This window comes from Carassius carassius, chromosome 22 (genome assembly GCF_963082965.1).
Source record: "Carassius carassius chromosome 22, fCarCar2.1, whole genome shotgun sequence".
NCBI lineage: Eukaryota > Metazoa > Chordata > Actinopteri > Cypriniformes > Cyprinidae > Carassius > Carassius carassius.
The window spans coordinates 27,021,439-27,044,426 of NC_081776.1; the positions used below are offsets into that span (position 1 = coordinate 27,021,439).

The following is a 22,988-nucleotide window of genomic DNA, read 5'->3' on the forward strand; positions in this document are numbered from 1 at the left end:
TTCTTCCTTTGCCCTTAGGAATATTACTTACTGCTGCGTTTTTCATAACTCCTATAATTTTCTCATTTATAGCTTCTATATCATCTACCCTTCTTATTTCATTTATGTCTAAACCCTCCTCCACCCTTTTCACATATTCAGTCCAGTTAGCTTTTTCATACTTCCATCTCCCTTCTCTTCTCTCACTTCTTTCTACACAATTACTCATATTGGTACACATTTCAATCAAAATAGGAAAGTGGTCACTACCTATAGTACATTTCCTTAATACCCTCCAGTTAATTATTCCCCCTAACCTACTTTTTACAAGAGTTAAATCCAACACCGCTTCTTGACCTGTTCTCATGTCTACTCGTGTACCTCCCCTATCATTCATACAGATCAAATTCATCTCATCCATTAATTCTTCAACCACCTTCCCATTTCTGTCAGTTACACTTCCTCCCCACATACTACTATGGGCATTGAAATCCCCACACCATATCACCCTCTCTCTACTTTGCCCTTCTATCTCCAGCATATCTTCCAATGTCATTTGTCTACATGGATTATAAAAATGTATTATTACAACACTCTTATCCTTCCATACCTCCACCACCACATATTCCATTTCTCTTCCTTTCCCCACCATTCTATACTGTATTTCAGATTTAATGAAAGTAACACACCCACCACCATTTCCCTCTTCCCGATCTCTTCTCACAGAAACATACCCTTTAATTACAAAATCAAATTTAGGTTTCAGCCAAGACTCTTGTACACATATCACATCTGGCTTTTCCTCCATCTTATTTAGATAACCCTTAAATTCCAGTCCATTAGCCACCAAACTCCTAGCATTCCATTGTAAAATTACTAACATCAAAATTATTGTCCATCCCGTGATTCTTGACTAGGCTGTATTTCTAAAGTTAGACCATCTCTAACCATTTCCCATGTTAGCCCTTCGATATCCAGGAACCGCTCTGCTGCTCTCACTATTATGTGTATCTTTTCTGTTCTTCTTTCAGTCTGCGCTGAACAATTTATGACCTCTGCCATGAATAACACAAAACTCTTTTTACTTACTATCATTGTGTCATCCGATTTTTCCCTTTCCTTTTCTTCATTTCTGATTTGATCTTTCTCCTCACTCTCTTTCTTTTTCCTTGAGTCTACTTTTTATAACTGCTTCCGCATATGACAGCTTATTTCCATCTCTTTCCTTCTGAATTTCTACTGCTCTCTTTCTCACTTCACATCCTCCATATGCCACATTATGGGCTCCTCCACAATTACAACATTTTGCCTCCACACCTCTTCCACATTTTCCGTACTCATGTTCTTCCCCACAGTGTGCACATCTCTTTTTGGCTCTGCATACACTCGCAATATGACCTCTGGCAGTTATAGCATTTCAGCGGAGCACGCACATATTCTCTCACCCGAAAGCTAACATATCCAATCATCACTTTACTTGGTAGCATTCCTCCACTTTCAAAACGCAACATTACAGAAAGACTTTCTTCCTTATTCCCTTCCCTATTCCTTTGCAATCGTTTTGCTTCAATTACATTTCCTCCTTTAACCCTTTAGAACCTAAAGCTAAAATTGGCCGTTTTCACTCATTTTGTTTTTTTGAGTATAAAATTAGAACATAATGTGGTATCTTCAAGTGTAAGGTGTCATTTTTTCAGAAATTATAAGCTTTCAGGAAATTACAGTTATTGTACATTATTTTGTGTAATGAGTTAGTAAATAGAATTTAAATAGACAAAAAAATTAAAAACGGGAAGAAATTGTACTGGTTTTTATTTAGAAAAAATCTGAAAACTCATGATCGAAAGAATCTAATGCCTCAATCTTGAAAAAGGAACTATAATACATATATACAAGTCTTTTTGAGACACTGGCTTGCACAGTTTTCACTCAGGAGCCATTTGTTGTACTCCAGTTCTCCAGGCGTTTTTGGATCCTTCAATCCAGTCATTTAAATGTGGTGCTCTCTGAAGCAGTTCCTGTCTAACTGCAAGCATAGTCCCACATTACATTCCTGGCACTTCCATGGGGTGCTCCTTTCGCATCGTATGCAACTCTGTGAAAGGTCTTGAGTATCACTCACAGGAACAGACAGATGATCGCATCTTTCTTTCAGCCGGCCATCCAGGGGAACACCTGTGAGCGGAGCAGCTAGCAGCTCCTGTAAGTTTTGCCGTGTCATGACCTTATCATGGTGGATGGCACACAGCTCTTTGTGCAAAATGAAGCTGTTGGTCACTGCAATGTCCAGGAAGTGCTGGAAAATGGTCACATATGACTTGTTTTATGGAGCACTGACTTTGTTCTGAGCATCTTGTTGGAGGTGTCAAGTCCCACAGCTGCGACCACGGCCCCGGCCCCTCTGAGATGGTGTTGTGTTTGATGTAGATGGCCCATTTGCTTCTTCATAGATAACTGGAGTAAGCCACACTGAGAAAAAAAAAAGCAGCATGTGTTACAAACTCACTATGTACATAAAAGCACTTTTCATTATGAAGCAATTTATTAGTAAGAGAAAATTTGTAAAAATAATATATAAATATATAATACAATAAATAAATAACTATAATAATAATACAATAAAATAATAAAAATAAAGCATGCAGTTACTTACATTTGCATACACACAATCACACACATGCACCTACACACATGCGCGCGCAAATATACAGATATAGACATAAATGCATGCATGCACAAAGTCACGCAAGCGCGTACACACACACATCTGCATACACATCATAGACTGTATAAGATACACACATGCAAACATACACAAACAGATGCACATGCACACAGATACACACAGAGATACACACATGCACACATTAACAGTAGCACACACAAACACACATAAACATATGCACACATGCATGCACTTACACAAACATACATATACACACGCACACATTCGCATATACACACGCACCTTTACTTACTCACACACACACACAGAGAGAGAGAGAGATAGGTCCATGCACTTACATGCACACAGAAAATTATGTATGCATGCACACGCACCCATACACAACGCAAACGTTACATGAGCAAATATGGACGCATGCATGCACATATGCACTTACACGTGTATGCAACGCACATATAAGTGTGTGAAAGTGTTTTTTCGAACAGAAACACGGAGTCTGACTATTTTATTCATTTCTCATCGATTCATCAGAAAGAAACTAATAAGCTTCACTTACCAATCCTCGACTGGATCAAAACCAGTACACCTCCTCAACGTCCGAATACAGACTCCGGGTCTGATGAATCATGTTCAGTCTCTTCCCAGGTGTCATCAGAGATCAAATCAATCGCCTCCTCTCGTGTAAAACCTTTTTTCGCCATTTTTTTGTTCGGTTTTGTTTATATTTCACACTCTCAAACTTTCAAACCTGCTGCGCTCCGTATCTCCCGCTTCGACTCCGCCCTTCCCCCTCTCCCTGAAAGCCGCTGTGATTTGCTGCTGGAAAGCATGCAGTTACCGTATTAAGCTGTATATTGTCTTAAAGCGCAAGCTGTCTTCTATCAGACGCAATTAGATTTTTTTTCATAGTGCAAACGGTTGCTGAGTTATGAAAACATTAATACCGCATGGTAAATTGTGTCGGCGCCGACAGGTTCGGTTTTAAAGGGTTAATATTTATCATCAACTCTATCATAGTGACATCCAATGCTACCCCTGTAATTACTCCACATACCCATGATTTTCCACCTGTTTGATTACAACTTGAAATCACTTGTTTACACACAACCTTCATTTTCATCACCTTATCCCTCTGCTCCTCATTATCACAAATCACCAATAATGCTCCATCCTGAAGTACTGTTGCACCCCTAATCTCTCCTGATTGTTTCCTCAACTCCTTTGTTAACTCAATTGGGTTTACCCCTTTTACTCCTTGTCCCTCTTTAAATCTTACAATCATTTTTATTTCCTCTCTCCTTTCACTTATTACCTCCCTTTCACTATCCTCATCTGTACCTACTGAATCATCTTCATTATCTTTCTTCCTATTATTATTTGCTTTTTCAACACTTTTTATTCTCCCTCCGTCCACTTGTGTCCATCCCATCTCATCACTTTCATCTTCAATCTCTGATTCATCAATTCTAGCTCTTGTTTCTGATCCAACCCCCATCGTATTCTTCTTATTTCAGCAACTTTTATACTTAAAGCAATTCAGTATAATTTATTTCAAACACTCACGACGGTTGCAAACACAAGTTAGTCTAACTTCCGTTTCCGGTCCGTCCACCAAAAAAAATCCACCTCTTCTTCTTCTTCCTTTTAATGGCGGTTGGCAAACAATTTTTAAGTGTGCATTACCGCCACCTTCTGATATGGAGTGTGGATCACAATAGCCTTTTCTCACTGTCACTACTACCCTTAAATAAATAAATACATAAATAAGCCAATAAATAACTTCATAAATATCTAATAACATTATTAATATTCATACATTATCATTATTATTAAATACAACTTTCTAAGACAACTAAACTCATATCCTTCTACTAAGCCCTGTTTTATTCAAAAACACAAATATCGCTCTATACCCTACATGCCCTGAATTCATTTGTAATATTTCCTTCATTTCAAATCTAATTTTTTCTTTTCTAAACCAGTCTTTCAGCCTCATCCTTTCCTCCTTATACCTATGACAATTAATAATTACATGTTCTCTCTCTCACCTCTGTTTGTACGTGATCTTTTTTGGAAACTTTCCAACAAGGGCGGAGCTAACCTTTCACCTCACCAATAAGGATTTAGTTCAACGTCTATGTTTTAGATTATTTGTAATGAAATAAATAAATTTTACTTCATGTCCTTCTTTTCTTACTATTAATTTTATAGTGATATAAATAAAAGAACGAGTTAATGACCTGGGTTACATTTCCAATTATAAAACACTAGACAGAAACTTAGACATCATATAAGTGATTTATTTGAACACTAGAAAAATACAATAAGAATAATTTGAGTAAGAAAAATAAGAATAATAAGAAAAATAAAAAAGGATTTAACTTTGTTTGCCAATTACAGAACATCCTGAGATTGCTTGAAATGCAGCATTTACAATGAATTACGATGCAAATAAGTGCTGATGTGCTGATGGCCACTTATACAGATGGTAATAACACAAATGTGCCATAAAGTAAATAAATCACTCTCTCTATTAATATAGACACATTCACTTTGATAGCCATGATCATACAGTAATAGTGAGCTGATTTGGGCTGATTTGCACTCAAACAGATGGTAATCATGCAGATACATTCACATTCAACATTAAACACACTCTCACATATATAAAAACTGTTGAAAAATAAAACAAAGTAAAAGGCGAATGCTATAAGTTCCACCTCCATCAGCTGACAGGTGAGTCAGAGCGCGTCACGAGAGAGTGCCAGAATTCAAATATTCTATCTTTCATTCATTCTTTTTTTTTTTTTTCGGTGGATCGTCTCATTCTGTTTGTGACACTGTACGCTGCAAAACCATGCCATTTTTTTTTACTACAAAGATGCAGTTTCTGACCGTGAGTTATTCCATAACGGACGCAAACAGTTCTGTCGCTGAAGAACTGAAACGTAACTGAAACGCACCTTTCACTGCCAGAAAAGAGCAAACTCTCGCTGACGCAGAGGATCTCTTTTCTCGGTATGGAGTTATATTTGGTCGAACAGACAGCAAGCCTCACAGAGAAACTTACACGGTTGGTGCTAGCCTGCTTGAATATTTTCAAGGGCAGGACAGCAGTCCCAATGAAACTTTTTTAGAGGATCCTGGGGCATATGGCGGCTGCAGCGGCACTTACACCGCTTGGCCTGTTACATAGGAGACCGCTCCAGCACTGGCTTTATGGCCAAGTCCCGAGGTGGGCATGGAAGCACGGCACTCACTGGGTCCAAGTTACACCGGCCTGTCGCCAAACCCTCAATCTGTGGTCAGATATTGCATTTCTCCGGGTAGGGGTGCCCCTAGAGTAGATCTCCAGGCATGCTGTGGTTTACATGGATGCCTCCACCACTGGCTGGGGGGCCACGTACAAAAGGCATACAGTCTCAGGGGTTTGGACTAGCACGCAGATTCAGTGGCACATCAATTGCCCAGAGTTGTTAACAGTGCACCTTGCCTTGAACCGTCTCAAAGGTCACTTACTAGGCAAGCATCGTTGCGTGCATCAACCGACAAGGTGGTCTGCACTCCCGTCGCATGTCACAACTCACCCGCCACCTCTTCCTTTGGAGTCGGAAGGTTCTGAGGTCACTTTGTGCCATTCACAATCCGGGCCTACTCAACCGTACAGCTGATGAGCTGTCTCGGACAATGCTCCCAGGAGAATGGCGACTCCATCCCCTGATGGTCCAGATGATTTGGAGACGGTTCGGAGCCACTCAGGCTCACTCACTCACATGTTTGCTTCTCCAGAGACCTCTCACTGCCAATTGTTCGAGGGAACTCTCGGCACGGACGCACTGGCACACAGCTGGCCGCAGGGCCTACGCAAATATGCGTTTCCTTAGTGAGCCTTCTCGCACAGACACTGTGCAAAGTCCATGAGGACAAGGTGCAAGTCTTGTTAGTGGCACTGTATTGGCCCACTCAGACCTAGTTCCCCGAACTAGTGCTCTTCGTGACAGCCCCTCCTTGGCCGATTCCTCTGAGGAAGGATCTACTGACTCAGAGAAAGGGCACCGTTGTCTGGTCCCTGGATGGGACATGGAGGTTATAGGTGACCTACCCCAGGAGGTTGTGAACACCATCACTTCGGCAAGAGCACCGCCTAGGAGACGTGCTTACGCCTTGAAGTGGAGCCTGTTCATCGAGTGGTGTTCTTCTCGCCGAGAAGACCCCCGAAGATGCCCAATTGCGGTCGTGCTTTCCTTCCTGCAGCAAGGGCTGGAGCGAAGGCTGTCTCCCTCCACCCTCACAGTCCAGGTTGCTGCTATTGCTGCGTATCATTACCCCGTGAATTAAGCATGACCTCATCATCAGGTTCCTTAGAGGGGCCAGGAGGTTAAATCCTTCCCAGTCCCCCTCCATACCCTCTTGGGACCTGACTCTGGTGCTGAAATCATTCCTGCAGAGCCCATTCAAGCCTTTGCATTCAGTTGAGCCAAAGTTTCTTTCATTGAAAACTCTGCTCCTGCTTGCACTGGCCTCCATCAAGAGGGTAGGGGACCTGCACACATTTTCGGTCAACGAGTTTGGGCCGGCTGACTCCCAGGTAATCCTGAGGCCCCGACCTGGCTACGTGCCCAAGGTTCCCACTACACCCTTCGAAGACCAAGTGGTGAACATGCAAGCGCTGCCCCTGGAGTTGCTATGTCCGTCCGAGCATCGAGATGCTACGTAGACCAGACACAAAGCTTCAGGACCTCAGACCAGCTCTTTGCCTGTTAAGGAGGCCGGCAGAAGGGAAATGCTGTCTCTAAGCAGAGGATGGCCCACTGGATTGTGGATGCCATAACCCTGGCTTATCAGGCACAGGGTGTGCCCTGCCCGTTCAGGTTGCGAGCTCACTCAACTAGAAGTGTTGCATCCTCCTGGGAGCTGGCTCGTGGTGCCTTGCTAACAGATATTTGTAGAGCTGCGGGCTGGGCGAGCCCTAACAGGTTCGCTAGGTTCTATAGCCTTCGTGTGGAGCTGGTATCCTCCTGTGTTCTCACCTCAAATGAGTAGTGGCATGAGAGGCCCTGGTTAGTGTCGGCTTGCTAAAACTGCTCCATAGTGTCCGTACTGAAGACCCTGTTGAGATCCTCATCACCCTAGGCAGCTGGATGCGGCAGAATGTCTGGCGCCAGGCCTTCATGATGAATCCCATGAGATCTGTGGAAGGCTGGGTTCCATATTGAGACCTAAGCGGTACTCGTATGCGTATAGTCCACGGTATAGCCTTAGAGCCCGTGTTTCCCCGGCAGACTTCTGCCTTTCCAAGAGGGTTTGAATCACCTCAAATTTCTCCATATACACCTAAACAGATGCTATATGTGTATTTGCTTCCGAAAACTCCTTCGAGAAGGAGGTGGCTTCTGCAGCATGTTCCAAGTGGAATGGGTACATTTTCCCAGTGTTATCCAATCTCACCCAGTGAGTGTGCTTTGGCAATGGTCAGTGCAACTACTTTTTCCGAGCCCCGGCCTACACCTAATAGGGGCACAGGCGGCTCGCACAGGGCACTGGAAGGGGCAGCACCAATGGCGCTTTGGTAGCGATTCCAATTAGTCGGTCACCGACATGACATCGAGTGTGACCGACTGAAAGGGAATGTCATGGTTATGTATGGTAACCCTCGCTCCCTGAAGGAGGGAACGGAGACGCCACATCATGTCACCATGGTTGCTGTACTGCTGCTGAGCTGCCGGGTCTCCGGCTCTGCTCCTCCGTGAAAACCTGGTATGCATTGCACCTGCTACCTTCTTATACTCATGCTGTGATCAGTGGCAGCTGGATGTGCATTGGCTCGTTTAGTTTACACTCGATGTCTATTGAAGTGATATCCCAATTAGTCGGTCACCGACGTGACGTCTCCGTTCCCTCCTTCAGGGAACTAGGGTTACCATACATAACGGAGATGTTTGTAATTGGTAAAATTGTTTTGTGTTTATTTATTTATTATTTTGTGTTTGTGTATTAGCTTTGTTATGTTTTGAAAAATGGTGTAAATTAAAAGGAGTTTAAAAATCGAGTTTTTTTTTCACAACAAAGTTTCACAAACATACACACTCTCTCTTTCTCTCTCTCACACACATACACACTAATCTTACTGTCTATATGAGGATCTTTGATACATTTATTCTGACTGTAATTTCAGTGACAGAAGTTCAGCTGCAGTATTAATGTCATGAAGAGACTCTATAACATCTCACTGTTACTGATTTATCATGTAGCTCAAAGCATTATAGGTAGAATCTCTTGTCAGTCTCTTCTGAATCATCAACACAGTTTCACTGATGATCCAGAATAATAAACCCTAAACCCAGGGTAGAGCGGCTGAATGAATGTGGTCTGGACTGTGTGGATGAGGCTCATTGTGTCAGAGACGCTGTAGAACGACAGAGTTCCTGCGCTGTGATCCACATACACTCCTGTTCTACTGATTTTATCTATTTTCCTGATGATGGGCTTCACAGGGAGATCAGTCTCTATGTTATTGTGTTTGAATGAGTAACTGTCAGGAGTGCAGATCAAACTCCAGGACTGATCATTACGTCCAAACACACACTCATTACCCTGTCCCTTCCTGCTTATGCTCTTATATGACACTGATATATACACATATTCTCCACTCCACTCAATCTCCCAGTAACAGCGTCCACACATACTCTCTTTACACAACACCTGAGGCCACACATCAAATCTGTCTGAATGATCAGGATATGGCTGAGATTCTTCCACACGTGTCACCTTTCTGTTCTCTTCAGACAGAATGAGTTTAGTGTTTGCTGTGTTTGGATCCAGTGTGAGAAAACAGACCCCTGAACACAAGAAAAGAGACATTTAGAACAACAACAATCATCACAAGTGTGTGTGTGTGTGTGTGTGTGTGTGTTTGAGAGAGAGAGTGGGAGAGTGTGTGTGTGAAAGAGAGTGAATGAGTGAGTGAGTGTGTGTGTGTGTGTGTGTGTGTGTGTGTGTGTGTGTGTGTGTGTGTGTGTGTGTGTGTGTGAGAGAGAGAGAGAGAGAGAGATAAATCTATATAAAAAACTGAACCTTTGTTAAACCAATCACTTGTTTTTGAGTAATATATATATTGATTGTTCCTAATAACACATGAATGTTGAGAGAAATTAGGTTTATAGATTAATTTCCATGCATCCAGAGAGTGTTTGTGAAAGTTAAACAACTTAGTGCTTACTGCATTTAAAATAAAAAATATCAGTGACTAAAGAGAAAAAAAGAAAATTATTCTTACAAAGACAATGCAATTCCAAATGACATCAATCTTAATAACTACTATTAATCTTGTATTTGAATGTAATTGTAAAATGTTGGTTTGTAAACGGAGATTAGAGGATAAAGTAAAACCACAAAAAAATTATAATATAACATTGTAACATCCTTAAAAACCATTCGAAAATTTACAGTGAGTTAATTTCAAAACGTGGGATAGTCTTAGGCTATAGTCTACACATCAAAAATTAAAAGAAAGACCTTTACACAAAGGCTCTTATGCATGCTATTGTTATTAAACATTCATTACATAATTGGCCTCTATATATACAGTAGGTAGACAGCATAAATGGGCATTACCGCCGCGCTTGTCGCGTGTTAAAATAATTCGTGAAACTAACGCCAGGTGTCGCAAAGGGACGGATTGTGAAATTAATGTAATTGTAAAATGAGATAAAAGGAGGAAGTAAAACAACAATAACATTATGATATAACATTGTAACATTTAAAAATGAGTTAATTTCAAAATGTAGGATAATCTTAGGCTACAGTCTACTCTCAAAAATTAAAAGAAGACCTTTACACAAAGGATCATATGCATGCTATTGTTATTAAACCGTAAATAAATATTAGACATATATATATATATATATATATATATATATATATATATATATATATATATATATATATATATATATATGGTTTAAAAAAAATCTTCAGGTTTCAAATGCAGAGCGAAATGGGAACGGTCCAGCATTTAGCAATAATTAGTATTAACTCTGTTATTATTCTTGATTTTTCAAACTACCAACACTTTGCATTTTTGAATTATGCCTTATGTGTGACCAAAAATTAAGTATTATTTGTTTCAGCTGTTTTATCACGCAGGTGCCTCGCGCACATATTCACTGGAAACAGCAGTCATTCACCAACCATTCGGCGTGAGCACTTTGACATATTGTTAATTATGATTTTTTTTCCATCGATACTGAAACACGTGTGAACTACAAAGCCTATTTACCTCATGAATAATAGTTAAGCTTCAAATGGGCAACATCACAAATATGGAAACGTTTGGATTTCTCCCGAATGAGAAAGCCCATCTTATGTATAGCTTTAAATTATTACTATTTTTTGTTTGTTTATAGCTAAGCCTATATTATTATATACTGCGATTATATTTATCCATTCGAATTATATATTTTTAATTCTTGTTTTGTTCTGATAAATTTGTTAAATGTAAAGGATTTGTTGTAAAGTGAAGGGAACTAAAAATATCCTGTTGGTACATTATTAGGCCAGCCGTTATTATTTCTAAATGTAATATAATGCAACTTATAAATGCCTTATATTTTTCCTCTCACAAACTCTGATTTATTTTTTAGCGTGTTTAAAAAAATAAAAAATATAGAAAACATGTAGCAAATGAAAATAGGTGATTAATCTGTTGAAATTTGTTACTCTGGGTTAACAGTAATTATAATTATTTTATACTTCAGAACAGAGCCTAGGCTATCCAGGTTTTTTTTTTTTTTTTTTTTTTCATTGGATCTGAAAATGACTTCATGCAACACATTCACTTCACGCGCTCTGGCGCAGATCCCCCTCTCGCGTTGCTCAGCTGTGGACAATTTAAAAATGTTTGATATTGTTCATTTAAAAAAATCGAATTGTATTGTTAGTTCTAATTATATTGTTAACACAAGTTCATTTAAGCTATTTAACATGCACTGTGACATTTTACAATTTTTTACTTATAAACACCTTCAGAATTTAAAGTTAATTTAATAGTATTTAAATTCGAGTTTAAAAAAAAGTTTTTAACTCCTTAAATTATTAATTAATAATATGTTATCATGTTTATTCTTGCAGAAAATACGTGTTTATTCTTTAAGAACATAAGGGAAAAAATAAGGGACGATCCGAATATTTGTTTTGCTTCACCTATTTATGTAGGTTACAATTATAAAAAAAAAAAAAAAGAATAAATAAATAATAATAAAATATTGTCTTTAAAAAATACCATTGGCCTGAGTAATTTTGACCATTATAGAATCGTGACTTTAAAGGTTAGTGATTTAGGAGGTGAAAATACTGTGAAATTACAAATGTCATGGATTTTAGAGCACATCAACTGAAGGTTTATGAAACATTAACCATAAAAGCAATTCTTTTTAAACAACGGAACTTAAAGTTAAGAACTAAAATATTATTATTCAACCATACAGCATGTGAATAAATAAAATGCATAACGTTTCTGGTGTTTGGATTTGTACTTCAATATAATGAGCTCCAAGTTTAATAGCAGCCCTAGACTCGTTTCTCTCTCTCTCTCTCTCTCTCTCTCTCTAACAGCATTAGCTCAATGAAATACGTCTTCCTTCCGTTAGAATGAATGTTTTCCTGCCTTGCTAAATGTTGGTCTCATGATCAATAAGTTGTATTCGCCTCAATCTGATTCAGTAAAGTCAAACCGCAGACAGTGAAGCTGCATCACTGAGCGGAGACCCGCGCGCTGTGAGGCGGGAACAGAGGATTCCGCTTGGTCTTAAAGCCTTCCGCAAACATCCACGATCACAAATAACAATGGTTTTTGTAAATAATGATTCATTATCAATTGATAATTTGTTATTATCATCATGGTCTTGTGAAAATAATAATATGGGCTGCGAGAAAATAATGAATACAAAGAGTAGTGCTGCTGAGTGCAGGCATGTTTCAGCCCAGTAACACACCGTTCCTCAGAGCCAAAAAACAGACGGAATTCAGTTCAGCTGGAGGGGGTTTTTGGAAGTAGTTATGTATGACTTGTGGGGGTCGAGATAAAGGTGTGAATTTCTTGCTCTTTCATATGGACAGTGTCTTATGAGGATTTCACTTGCTGAACAGGTTTATATAGGACTGTTGTTTTGGTTATAGATTAAAAAATGGTCTGCCCCCACGTAAGATTTTTCTAGTTCTAGTCGTTCATTTGTTATATTCAACTAATCAGAGGTTTATATTAAATTTACATAATCAAATCTTAATATATTCTGCGTTCAAGCACATGCATTAAGTTTTCAACAAAGCACATGCAGAAGTAGCCTAATAATTGTGAAAAATTAGACATTTTAATTATTTATTAATAAAAAGATGTTTTCTTGTCTGCTGCAAGATGAAATTCACAGTGCTGGCTCTCTCTGATGAAGACGAGAGAAATGCAACCATATTCTATGAGAGACACCACTATATTATGCTATGTTAATTAAAAAATTATAAATTCATTATCATGAAAAAATATAAGTGATGGGACAGCGCCTCCCTGTCATTAATACACATTAATAATTTTTGCACAAACACTTGAATATGACCGTCGTGGTTTCCACTCGCTCCAAGCGTGCTCCATCACGAATACAATTCATGCCAACAGCCCATAATATAACTGCATATTCAGCAAGAATTCATGTTAAACATATTTAGCTATGGCTTGATCAGAAGGTTACAATGACTGCAAGAGTCGAGCTGGATGTTAAGAGTTTGTCTGTTTCTTTTACTGATTATTTTTGGGTTAAAGCATGATTTAAACAGATTCACACGCAACCGCTTTCGCAATAATCCGTTCAAACAAATGTAATCTTACAGTGCTACTACATTATCAGTATGCTATCTGATTTTGAAAACTTAGTTAATCGATCTGTTTAGATAAAATAACTGACAAAAATGTACTGTTATTTTCATCACAAACAAAATTTTCACAGCAGAAAGCAGCAATTAAAGATTTAATGCTTACAATGTTATTAGTTTGGCATGTGATATAGGGAAAAAAGTTTACACACAATAGCCTATGACACTTTGAAACTCTCCTGTTATTTTTATTTTTTATTTTTATATAGGCTATTTTATGAACATAACATTTCAAACATACTGAAATACTTTATTCACGGAGTGAAGGCGGAGCGTGTTTCTGGTATCAGTGAGCGTGGAGAGGAAGTTGTTGCTTCTCACAGACTCTGCTGCGGAGTGAGAGAGATGTTTCACCTGACGACATGAAGATGACCGCGCGAACACAAGCACAGCACATCCGCCGAAAATCAACCTGCAGCAATGCTCGTTGCGCGGCTCGCCAAGCTTTACTTTTGTAGGTCGCATGGCAAAAAATAATATGATAATATGACGACGCAGTCAATACAGATATTTAATAAAAAAACATTAAAACAAGCAGTGCTGTAACATAAAACAATAAAAAACGCCAGGTCTACACCGGACACAAATTGAGCGATCCAACAAAAGACAACAGAACCCAGTGATGGATACACTGGACACGATCCCCATCAGTGAACTGATGCTCGTTCTGTTTATGATGAAATGTTCTGACACTGCGTTCAGATGATTTGACACTGTAGTGTGATTTCATCAAGTTTAGACACACTTTTCGCTGTGGGGCACAGATGACAACTCTCGCGTCCGGTGTAGACACAGACAGTGACTGCTCTATTTACAAATAAGTTATATAAGAAAAAAAAAAAAAAACAGCGGCATAACGAGATGGAAATATAGACTAGAAAATATATTAACAGGTCCTCCGTCCATGACACTGACTCACTGCTGAGCTGCCAGTTTTAATCTTAACAGCTCTTAACGCTGAGTTAGATGCATGATGGGCTAGTATTAAATAACTAAATAAATAAATTAAAAAAAAGGTCTTTCCAGCATTAAGGTAATAACATTACTGTTTTTTTAATCATCTTGTTGCAGTTATAAATTTGACTGGTAAATTAATGATAAAGAACTATATTAAAACTTGTTTTGTAAAATTTCTTCGTCATTTGAATATTGATTTAAAAATCGGTTTAAATCATAAATCAGATTTTTTTTTTCTAAAATAAAAAAAATTCTGTTTTTTTTTTTTTAGGCCATATGCTATTGCCCAACTTTAAAAGCAAGTAAATAAGGCTCCCTTTAAAATCACTTAAGTTGTCAATTACTAAAGCTCTTTTTTACATCTTGTGTATTTTGTTGATTATAATGAGAGAACTTGAGTTTAATCGTGAGGACGTTTTATTAATCCATCCATTCTTTAGAGTTTCAAAGATTTAATCGTGCAGGTTTCATTTATTCGTTTCTTGTTTTAGGCTAATTAGGCATAAATAATGGGAACGAAATTATACAGTGCTTCATGTTTAAACATGTAACAATTTCTTAATCAGTTTACAGACAAATGTCTTTTTCCCAATAAGTTATGTCAAAATAAAGTACAGGTAATAAATAACAAATGTATAACAATGCATGCTGTTTTATTAAAGGAAAAAACATATTTATGTTTAAAATATAAATTAAAATATAGGCATAATATATGAAAATGTTGACATTTTGCATATTAATCCATGTAGCCTACCCCCCTAAAATAGGCTACCACTTTTAATGCTCCGATGCAAAGAAAACCACAATTTCTTTTGAATAATATAACACAGAATTAATATAATATAAATAATACTGCACACCTTTTAAATGTGTCAAATCTAAAATATGGTTTAATACCATGTAGCTTAGAGAAAATATAAGCGCAAACTCAGGCACACGCTTGACATTTATGCTGCTTGAATTCGTTCTAAGAAATGCACATAACTTCATAAGTACCAATTTTTCATCTGTGGATATTAAATATTAAATATATTATATATTTAAACTATAGTGTTTTTCTTTCATTTTCCGTGACTGAAGCAGTCAAATGTAACACATCAGTGGGGCAAAACTGACGTCTATTTGCGAAAATGTGCTTTGATGCGCTTGTTTGATAACTTGTCGTTAAAGCACCACTCAGCGGTCAAAAGCTGCAAATGCACTTTACAAACGCTGCGGCGGCGGTACCCGTGGTGGTAGAAAGGGCCTTTTGAATGTCTACCTACTGTATATGCATGCACGCCACATTCACTCCGCGTGCTCTGCGCAGAACCTGCCTCCCCCGTTGTTCAACTGTGGACAATTTCAAAATGTTTGATATAAAGTTTGCAAATAACAATGATTTTCGCAAAAATAATGATTAATTATCAATTGAGAATTTGTTATTATTATGGTCTGGTGAAAATAATAATATCGGCTGCAAGAAAATAATGAATAAAAAGAGTAGGGCTGCTGTGAGTGCAGGCATGTTTCAACCCAGTAACAGGACAAAACACTGTTCCTTTCAGCCAAAAAACAGACCGAATTCAGTTCAGCTGGAGGGGGTTGGGGTTTGGGGTAGATCTGTATAGCTTGTGGGTGTTGAGATTAAGGTGTGAATTTCTTGCTCTTTCATATGGACAGTGTCTTATGAGAGTTTCAAACTTGCAGAGCAGGCTTAGATAGGACAAATGCCTCATCATTTTGGTTTTAGGACAACTTTGAAAAAAGGTTTTGGTCCACTTCAAATATTGACTACTAGCGCAATATAGTATATTAGTTATTATAACTTATTTTCAGTTGCCTTAAAGGAATAGTTCGCCTAAAAATGATATTCAAGCCATGATTTACTCACCCTCAAGCCATTCGAGATGCATATGTCAATCTTTTTTCAGACGAACACATTTTCAGTTATTTTAGAAAATGTTTTAGATCTTTCAGTGGTTATAATGTGTAGCTATGGGGCTCACCTCTTTGAAGTTCCGAAATGTGCATGCATCCTTCTCAAAAGTAATCCATCCGGCTCCAGGGGGGTAAACGAAGGCCTCTTGATGGTAATCCGTGCGGTTTTGTCGTAAAAATATACATATTTTAACCTTTATAAACAAAAATATCTGGCTTCCGGCCACGGTCGACGCGCGTTCACGGGAGAAGGATGTCGGCGTATGACGTATGGCGTATCGTAGGAAGCGTCGTGACGTAGAACGAACGCGCCAGCGCAGCCAGAGAGCAGAGCAAAACAAAACTCCACTCGGGATTTCCGTGAAGAGTTATTTGATTTAGCTATACTTAAGTTTTTTATTAGTCTTAAAATGGTTCGGGCCTGCATCTACCCTGGATGCTTAAACATATGTAAAACTGTAAGGTTACGCGCGCGGGCGTCAAAGGAAGATGCACCAATAGCATTTCACCGATTCCCAGTACATGATTCTGAGCGATTGCAGTTATGGCTGCTCGCTATTGGTTGGGATATAAATACACCAAAGGAAAAACTCTTGCAATATCGGATGTGCAGTGAACATTTCAGTCCAGATGATTACGAGGCAAAGATTGGAAAAACAAAACCACTTCTGAAATCGTCAGCCGTGCCTGTACCTGTGCTGCTTTTCCCGCAAAATCCGGTATGTATTGAGTACTCTGTACTGTAGGGTGTATTATTTTGTGTATTGATTGTGATATTACATGTAAGGGATAATGTATATGCAGCAGGTTGTTATATAAGTCCATACAGTCTTGTATCACACATTAGGGACTTATTTCACGATTACAATCGTCTGTCTGTACATTACATCATAATAAGTAAGTTAAGGGACATTAAACATTTTATTTCCTAATTTTACCGAATACTAATTAAGTTTTAGTTAACGTTTTAAGATAAGACATGACGTTAAAATGTCATGGACACACTTTTCTGTTGTATAAATATTTAATTTTTCTTTTAAAATGTAATCATGTACAATCTATTGTTGTAGGAAGCACAGGGGGATCCTGATGTTACTACTCAGTCAAGTCTCTGTTACACAGTTACACAAAAGGATCAGGAGACAGTTGTCCTGGGTGCATAAGCATTTTTTGAAGGTGTTCCACAGTCAACTCCAGTCAAACATAGCAGCAAAGAAGAGAATGAAGGAGTTGTGGCAGGACTCAAATTGATGCTTAAAAGTCCAGAATCAATTCCAAGAAGGACAGGTCCATCAACATCTGGGACATACATTGCATTCCCCCCAATACGTTTCTATCAGTCAGTAAGTACTCATATGCGTTTTGTCATGCAATGTTTTGCCCAGTTGTCGTGTTGTTTGGATTATGTTGTCAAACAGTGGTTTACATAATTACTTTTAGGTAAATTACTTTCACTTTAACCTCTACATGTATGTAAACATGTACTATTGCATTATGAATTGTTTTAGGAAACACCAAGGGATCCTGCTGTACAGGCTCAGCCAAATCTGCTTTGCACATCACCTGAAAAAGATCAGGAGAAAGTTGTCCTGGATATATCAGCACTAGAGGGTGTTCCAAAGTCAACTCCAGTTAAACATAGAAGCAAAGAAGAGAATCAAGGAATTATGGCTGGAATCAAGTTCACGCTTAGAAGTCCAGAATCATTTGACAGAAGGACAGGTCCATCAACATCTGGGACATACATAGCCTTACTCCCCATAAGTTTATATCAGTCGGTAAGTACTTAGTAAGTGTTTTATCATGCAAACATTTTTTTCAAGTTATGATAGTTATGTCAGTTGTGATATCTAAATATCTAAAAAAAAAATTCTAATTATTACTAGAAAAATGTATCTATGTGTAGATTATTATAATGTGTGATTTTACACACTATTTTTATAATTAAAAATTGTGATTACAATTTACTGTCTGTCACATAGGATCAGACATCACAGACTGAACTACAATCTGAAGATTGTGATCTCGATATCAGCATGCTTTCAATGCAATGTCCATCAGACAAGGACTCAAGTTTTGTTCCTGCCAGCTCAACATCATCAACGTCAACTACAACTACAGAGGACGATAGAGAAAATGAGAAGTGGAAGGAAAGAAAATGGATCGTAAACGAATCAAATGTGATGAAGATGTTTAGAAGATGTCAGGATTGTGGAGCACTAATTACTGGAACCAAGAAAAAATCCAATGTGAGCCGTATCGAAGTGCTGTGGGAATGCGAGAACAAACATCAGGGCCGTTGGAGTTCATGTGAAGATGTTCGGGGAATGCCTTTAAACAATCTTCTGGTTTCTGCAAGTGTCCTATTCAGTGGTGCAACTTATGTCAACATTGCTGATTGGGCTGCACTGCTGAACTTACAGGTGCCAAAGAAAACCGCTTTCTATTCAATGCAGTCTTCATACCTCATTCCTGCAGTTGATGCTACTTACAAAGAAAAACAAGCTGGGATTCTGAACGATTTACAGCTTCAAAATGCATTACAGAATGAGGTGCATTTATCTGGGGATGGGAGATCAGACAGGTAAATGAGACACCTTTCTTACAATAATTAAAAGAAATATGAAAAACAAAAAGTTTATTGTTTCATCTTATGTCCTACCTGCTACAGCCCTGGTTTTTCAGCAAATTATAACACATACAGCCTTATGGATGACACAACGGATAAAATTGTACACTTTGAGTTGGTGCAGGTGAGTGTACATGTTGATATATACAGTATAAAATTACGCAAAGTTTTAATTAGTAAACACCACAAATGGTAATATACTTTGTAAAGTAATGTACAAACATACAGAATATTATACTTATTACACCATAAATGAAAACACTATAAAGAAAGACAAAACCTGTTTATACTTAATATAAAGAATATATTTGTTGTGTCTTCAATTTTTTTAGGTGACAGAAGCATCTAGCTCAGCGGCCATGGAGCCCATTGGGTTTAAAAGAGGCCTAAATCAAATTTTGGAGAAAGGCATCAAAGTAGATGTGTTGACCACTGACAGATCACCATCCATAAGAAAGATCATGTGGGAGGATTATCCATTAATTCACCATGAGTTTGACATTTGGCATGTGGTGAAGGGTAAGAAATTGTGTCAGATAAAATTTAAATCTGTAAATGAACTACACTGTTTTTAATTTTCAAAATTAGTTTGAATGTGAACCTTTACTCAAGGATTACTTTTAGTAATTAAAAAAATACTTTGTATATATACATTCAATTACTGTCCTTGTCAAGATACAAAGACAACAGAGATCTCCAGCCCTGGATCAAGTGCATCTGCAACCATTTGTGGTATTGCTGCTCTAGTTGTGGAGGTGACCCTGAAGTAAGTTTTAATTTGTACACCATATAACATTACAAAGATGATGTAGATTTAATTAAAATTAAATAATGAATTGTTTAACTTATGTTTTGTAGGACTTAATCTGGAAATGGAAGTCAATACTTCATCACATCTCTGGGGAACATAGTTGGACCGAAGATGGCCTAGAACAGAGATGTCTCCATCCTGCCCTCAATCCTGACCAACAGAGACGGAAGAGGTGGATTATGAAAGAGTCTCGTGCATACCATACGCTGGAGAAAATAGTTCTGGACAAAGGTATTTTGAAGGACCTGCAGCAAATGTCCCTGTTTAAGCATACAGGTATGTTACACCAAAATCACATTGTGTGTATATATGGAAAGTGATTATTTAGAACACCAGACTAATTATGTTTCCTTATTTTACAGGCAAGCTTGAAGTTTTCCACTCTATGCTACTTAAGTACTGTCCGAAGAACTTGCACTTTCATTACTCTTCCATGTTTGCACGCACACAGCTTGCAATTATGGATCATAATGAAAATGTACATCGCAAACAGGCCACAACCACCTCTGGTAAGTAAAGAACATTACAACAACAAAAGTTTAAAACAATAGTGAATTCCAAATTATGAAATTTAATGCAAAGTGCTTTTTTTTATGGGTCAGTAGTTTAACATTAGTCTAATAATATATAGTACAGTAACATGTATGTCTTGTTTCTTTCTAGGAGTACAACGCTACAATGTTGTGTTTCCCAAGCACTCCAAGGAGTGGGTAGCTAAGAAACTGTTTGAACCAACCACACAAACATTTAGAGATGAACTGGTTAATGTAGTTCTGGAGTACCGTAGAAACCCAAACATTGTTGTTCCAGACGAGTCATCTCAACTCACTGTTCCCACATTACCAGCAAACATTGCACGGAAGCCAAAACCTGCCAAAGAAGATGCCATTTCAAAGCACCAGTCAAGATTTTCTAAGTAAAGGCTCTACACAATGCTTTACATAGACTCTTGTGCCTTAGTGGGAATTTAATAAAAGTATTATTGGGCACTGTTTATTATCTTTTTTAGTTTAAAGTTATTTTTATCTAACATTTCCTTGTTTTTTTTATTATATGTCATGTTACATTACTGTTGTCTTGAAGAAAAAGCATTGATGTGATAATAGCAACAGTTTAGAAATTAAAATCAGTAACATTTCTTTTTTTAAAAAAGTATGTGTAATATTATTTATTTCTGAACTTCAAAAGCCACACAGAACATTTTTAAAAATTTGTATTTACAAAAATTGAAACAAATTTTGTTTACCAGTTAAACACAAAATAAACATGGTTGAATCAATGTAGTTGTTGAATTAAACATCACAGGAAACAAAGTATATGAAATATATGTATTTATTAAAAAAAAAATAATGTAGTAGGTAGCAGACTTGTATACTACATTATGGCAAAGGCATCATCTGCTTCTCTGAAACCCACATAGGATCCAGACTGGGATGGGTATTTTTCCCTTATGGCTTGAACAACACAGGAGGGAAGAACTTTACGGTTTCCTCTTCCTAGTTTTTCTCCTTTCAGCATCCATTCAAGCACAACTCGGTATGCTACCAGACGAAATTGACTGTAAAATAAATGCAATTTGTGAATAACATAGACCAGCCGCACCTGTAATAACATATTACTTGCACAAAACGAAACTTACTCCACCGTTAGTCTGCCCCCGGTTCCTTCAGGCCTTGGACGACGTCTCCAGTTTATGCGAGGTAAACGGAAGATAACTTCAAGAACACTTTGGCTCAACAAAGGCGGAAAGCCATCATCTTCTGTAACACTATTGGACTCAGTCATCTCAATAGCGGCATCAATGGCTTCCAAAGTTGGCATTCCAGTTTTCCATTCATGGCAGCAAACACTCTCGACCTCTGTTGGCAAGGCCTCACATCTCCTGCATGAGCACCACCATGTCTCCCGGACTCTCTGTCTATTTGAGGCTGTTAGTTGTGCCACTGCTGATGCAGCCGCCTCCATATTCCTGAGTTCTTCATCACTGACATTTTCTTTTAAATACTCTTTTATATAACTCTTCACGGAAATCCCGAGTGTAGTTTTGTTTTGCTCTGCTCTTTGGCTGCGCTGGCGCGTTCGTTCTACGTCACGACGCTTCCTACGATACGCCATACGTCATACGCCGACATCCTTCTCCCGTGAACGCGCGTCGACCGTGGCCAGAAGCCAGATATTTTCGTTTATAAAGTTTAAAATATGTATATTTTTACGACAAAACCGCACGGATTACCATCAAGAGGCCTTCGTTTACCCCCCTGGAGCCGGATGGATTACTTTTGAGAAGGATGCATGCACATTTCGGAACTTCAAAGAGGTGAGCCCCTTAGCTACACATTATAACCACTGAAAGATCTAAAACATTTTCTAAAATAACTGAAAATGTGTTCGTCTGAAAAAAGATTGACATATGCATCTCGAATGGCTTGAGGGTGAGTAAATCATGGCTTGAATATCATTTTTAGGCGAACTATTCCTTTAACTCAAAATTATGCAAAATGTTGTGTTCATTTTATTTGTTGCGTCCATACAATAGCCTATTTTTAGAATATAAATTCACACAGAATGTAGCCTATTCAAAACCAATATGTTGAACCATATCTTTATGTTTTCTAAATCCCAAACAGAGTCCAGACATCAGTAAAGTATCCATCTATGGACAGGCTATTTTGGATTCGGAAAATACACAGACGTGTCAAAAAAACAACAGTTTTTGGAGACATTATATTTTGTAGACTTTCTGTGATTTACAATCCACAAACCAGAAGCAACAATATCTGCAGAGAAGGGTTGGTCATTCTCAAAACATAAAATATAAATTTTATTAAAATGTTCGTTTTTGTGTTTCAGAGGAAAAATCAATGTTAAGGCATCTCTCCATTACGGACCATTCTGAAAGAAGAATTTATCCAAACATTTATACAATGCTTTAAAAACTTTAACAGAGGTGTCTAGAGGGTATTTAATAGGTCTGCCCTCACATAAGATTTTTCTAGTAACTAGTAACGTTTTTCTAAAATAAAGGAAACAATTTATTAATCAGTGTACAGACAAATATATCTTCTCTATTAACTTATCTGTCAAAA

The 22,988-nt window shown here is 38.0% G+C and overlaps 1 protein-coding gene across 1 annotated transcript in view; it reads right to left on the reverse strand.

Moving 5' to 3' along the window:
* Positions 1–9,054: 9,054 nt before the first annotated feature.
* The window catches only part of LOC132099265 (uncharacterized), a 60,631-nt gene continuing 46,697 nt past the window's right edge, over positions 9,055–22,988 (reverse strand). The window contains exons 5-6 of the mRNA XM_059505703.1: positions 9,124–9,504; positions 9,055–9,071 (exon numbers count right to left, since the gene is read on the reverse strand). Coding sequence (XP_059361686.1) covers positions 9,055–9,071; positions 9,124–9,504 — 398 coding nt within the window. The remainder of the gene's footprint in view (positions 9,072–9,123; positions 9,505–22,988) is intronic.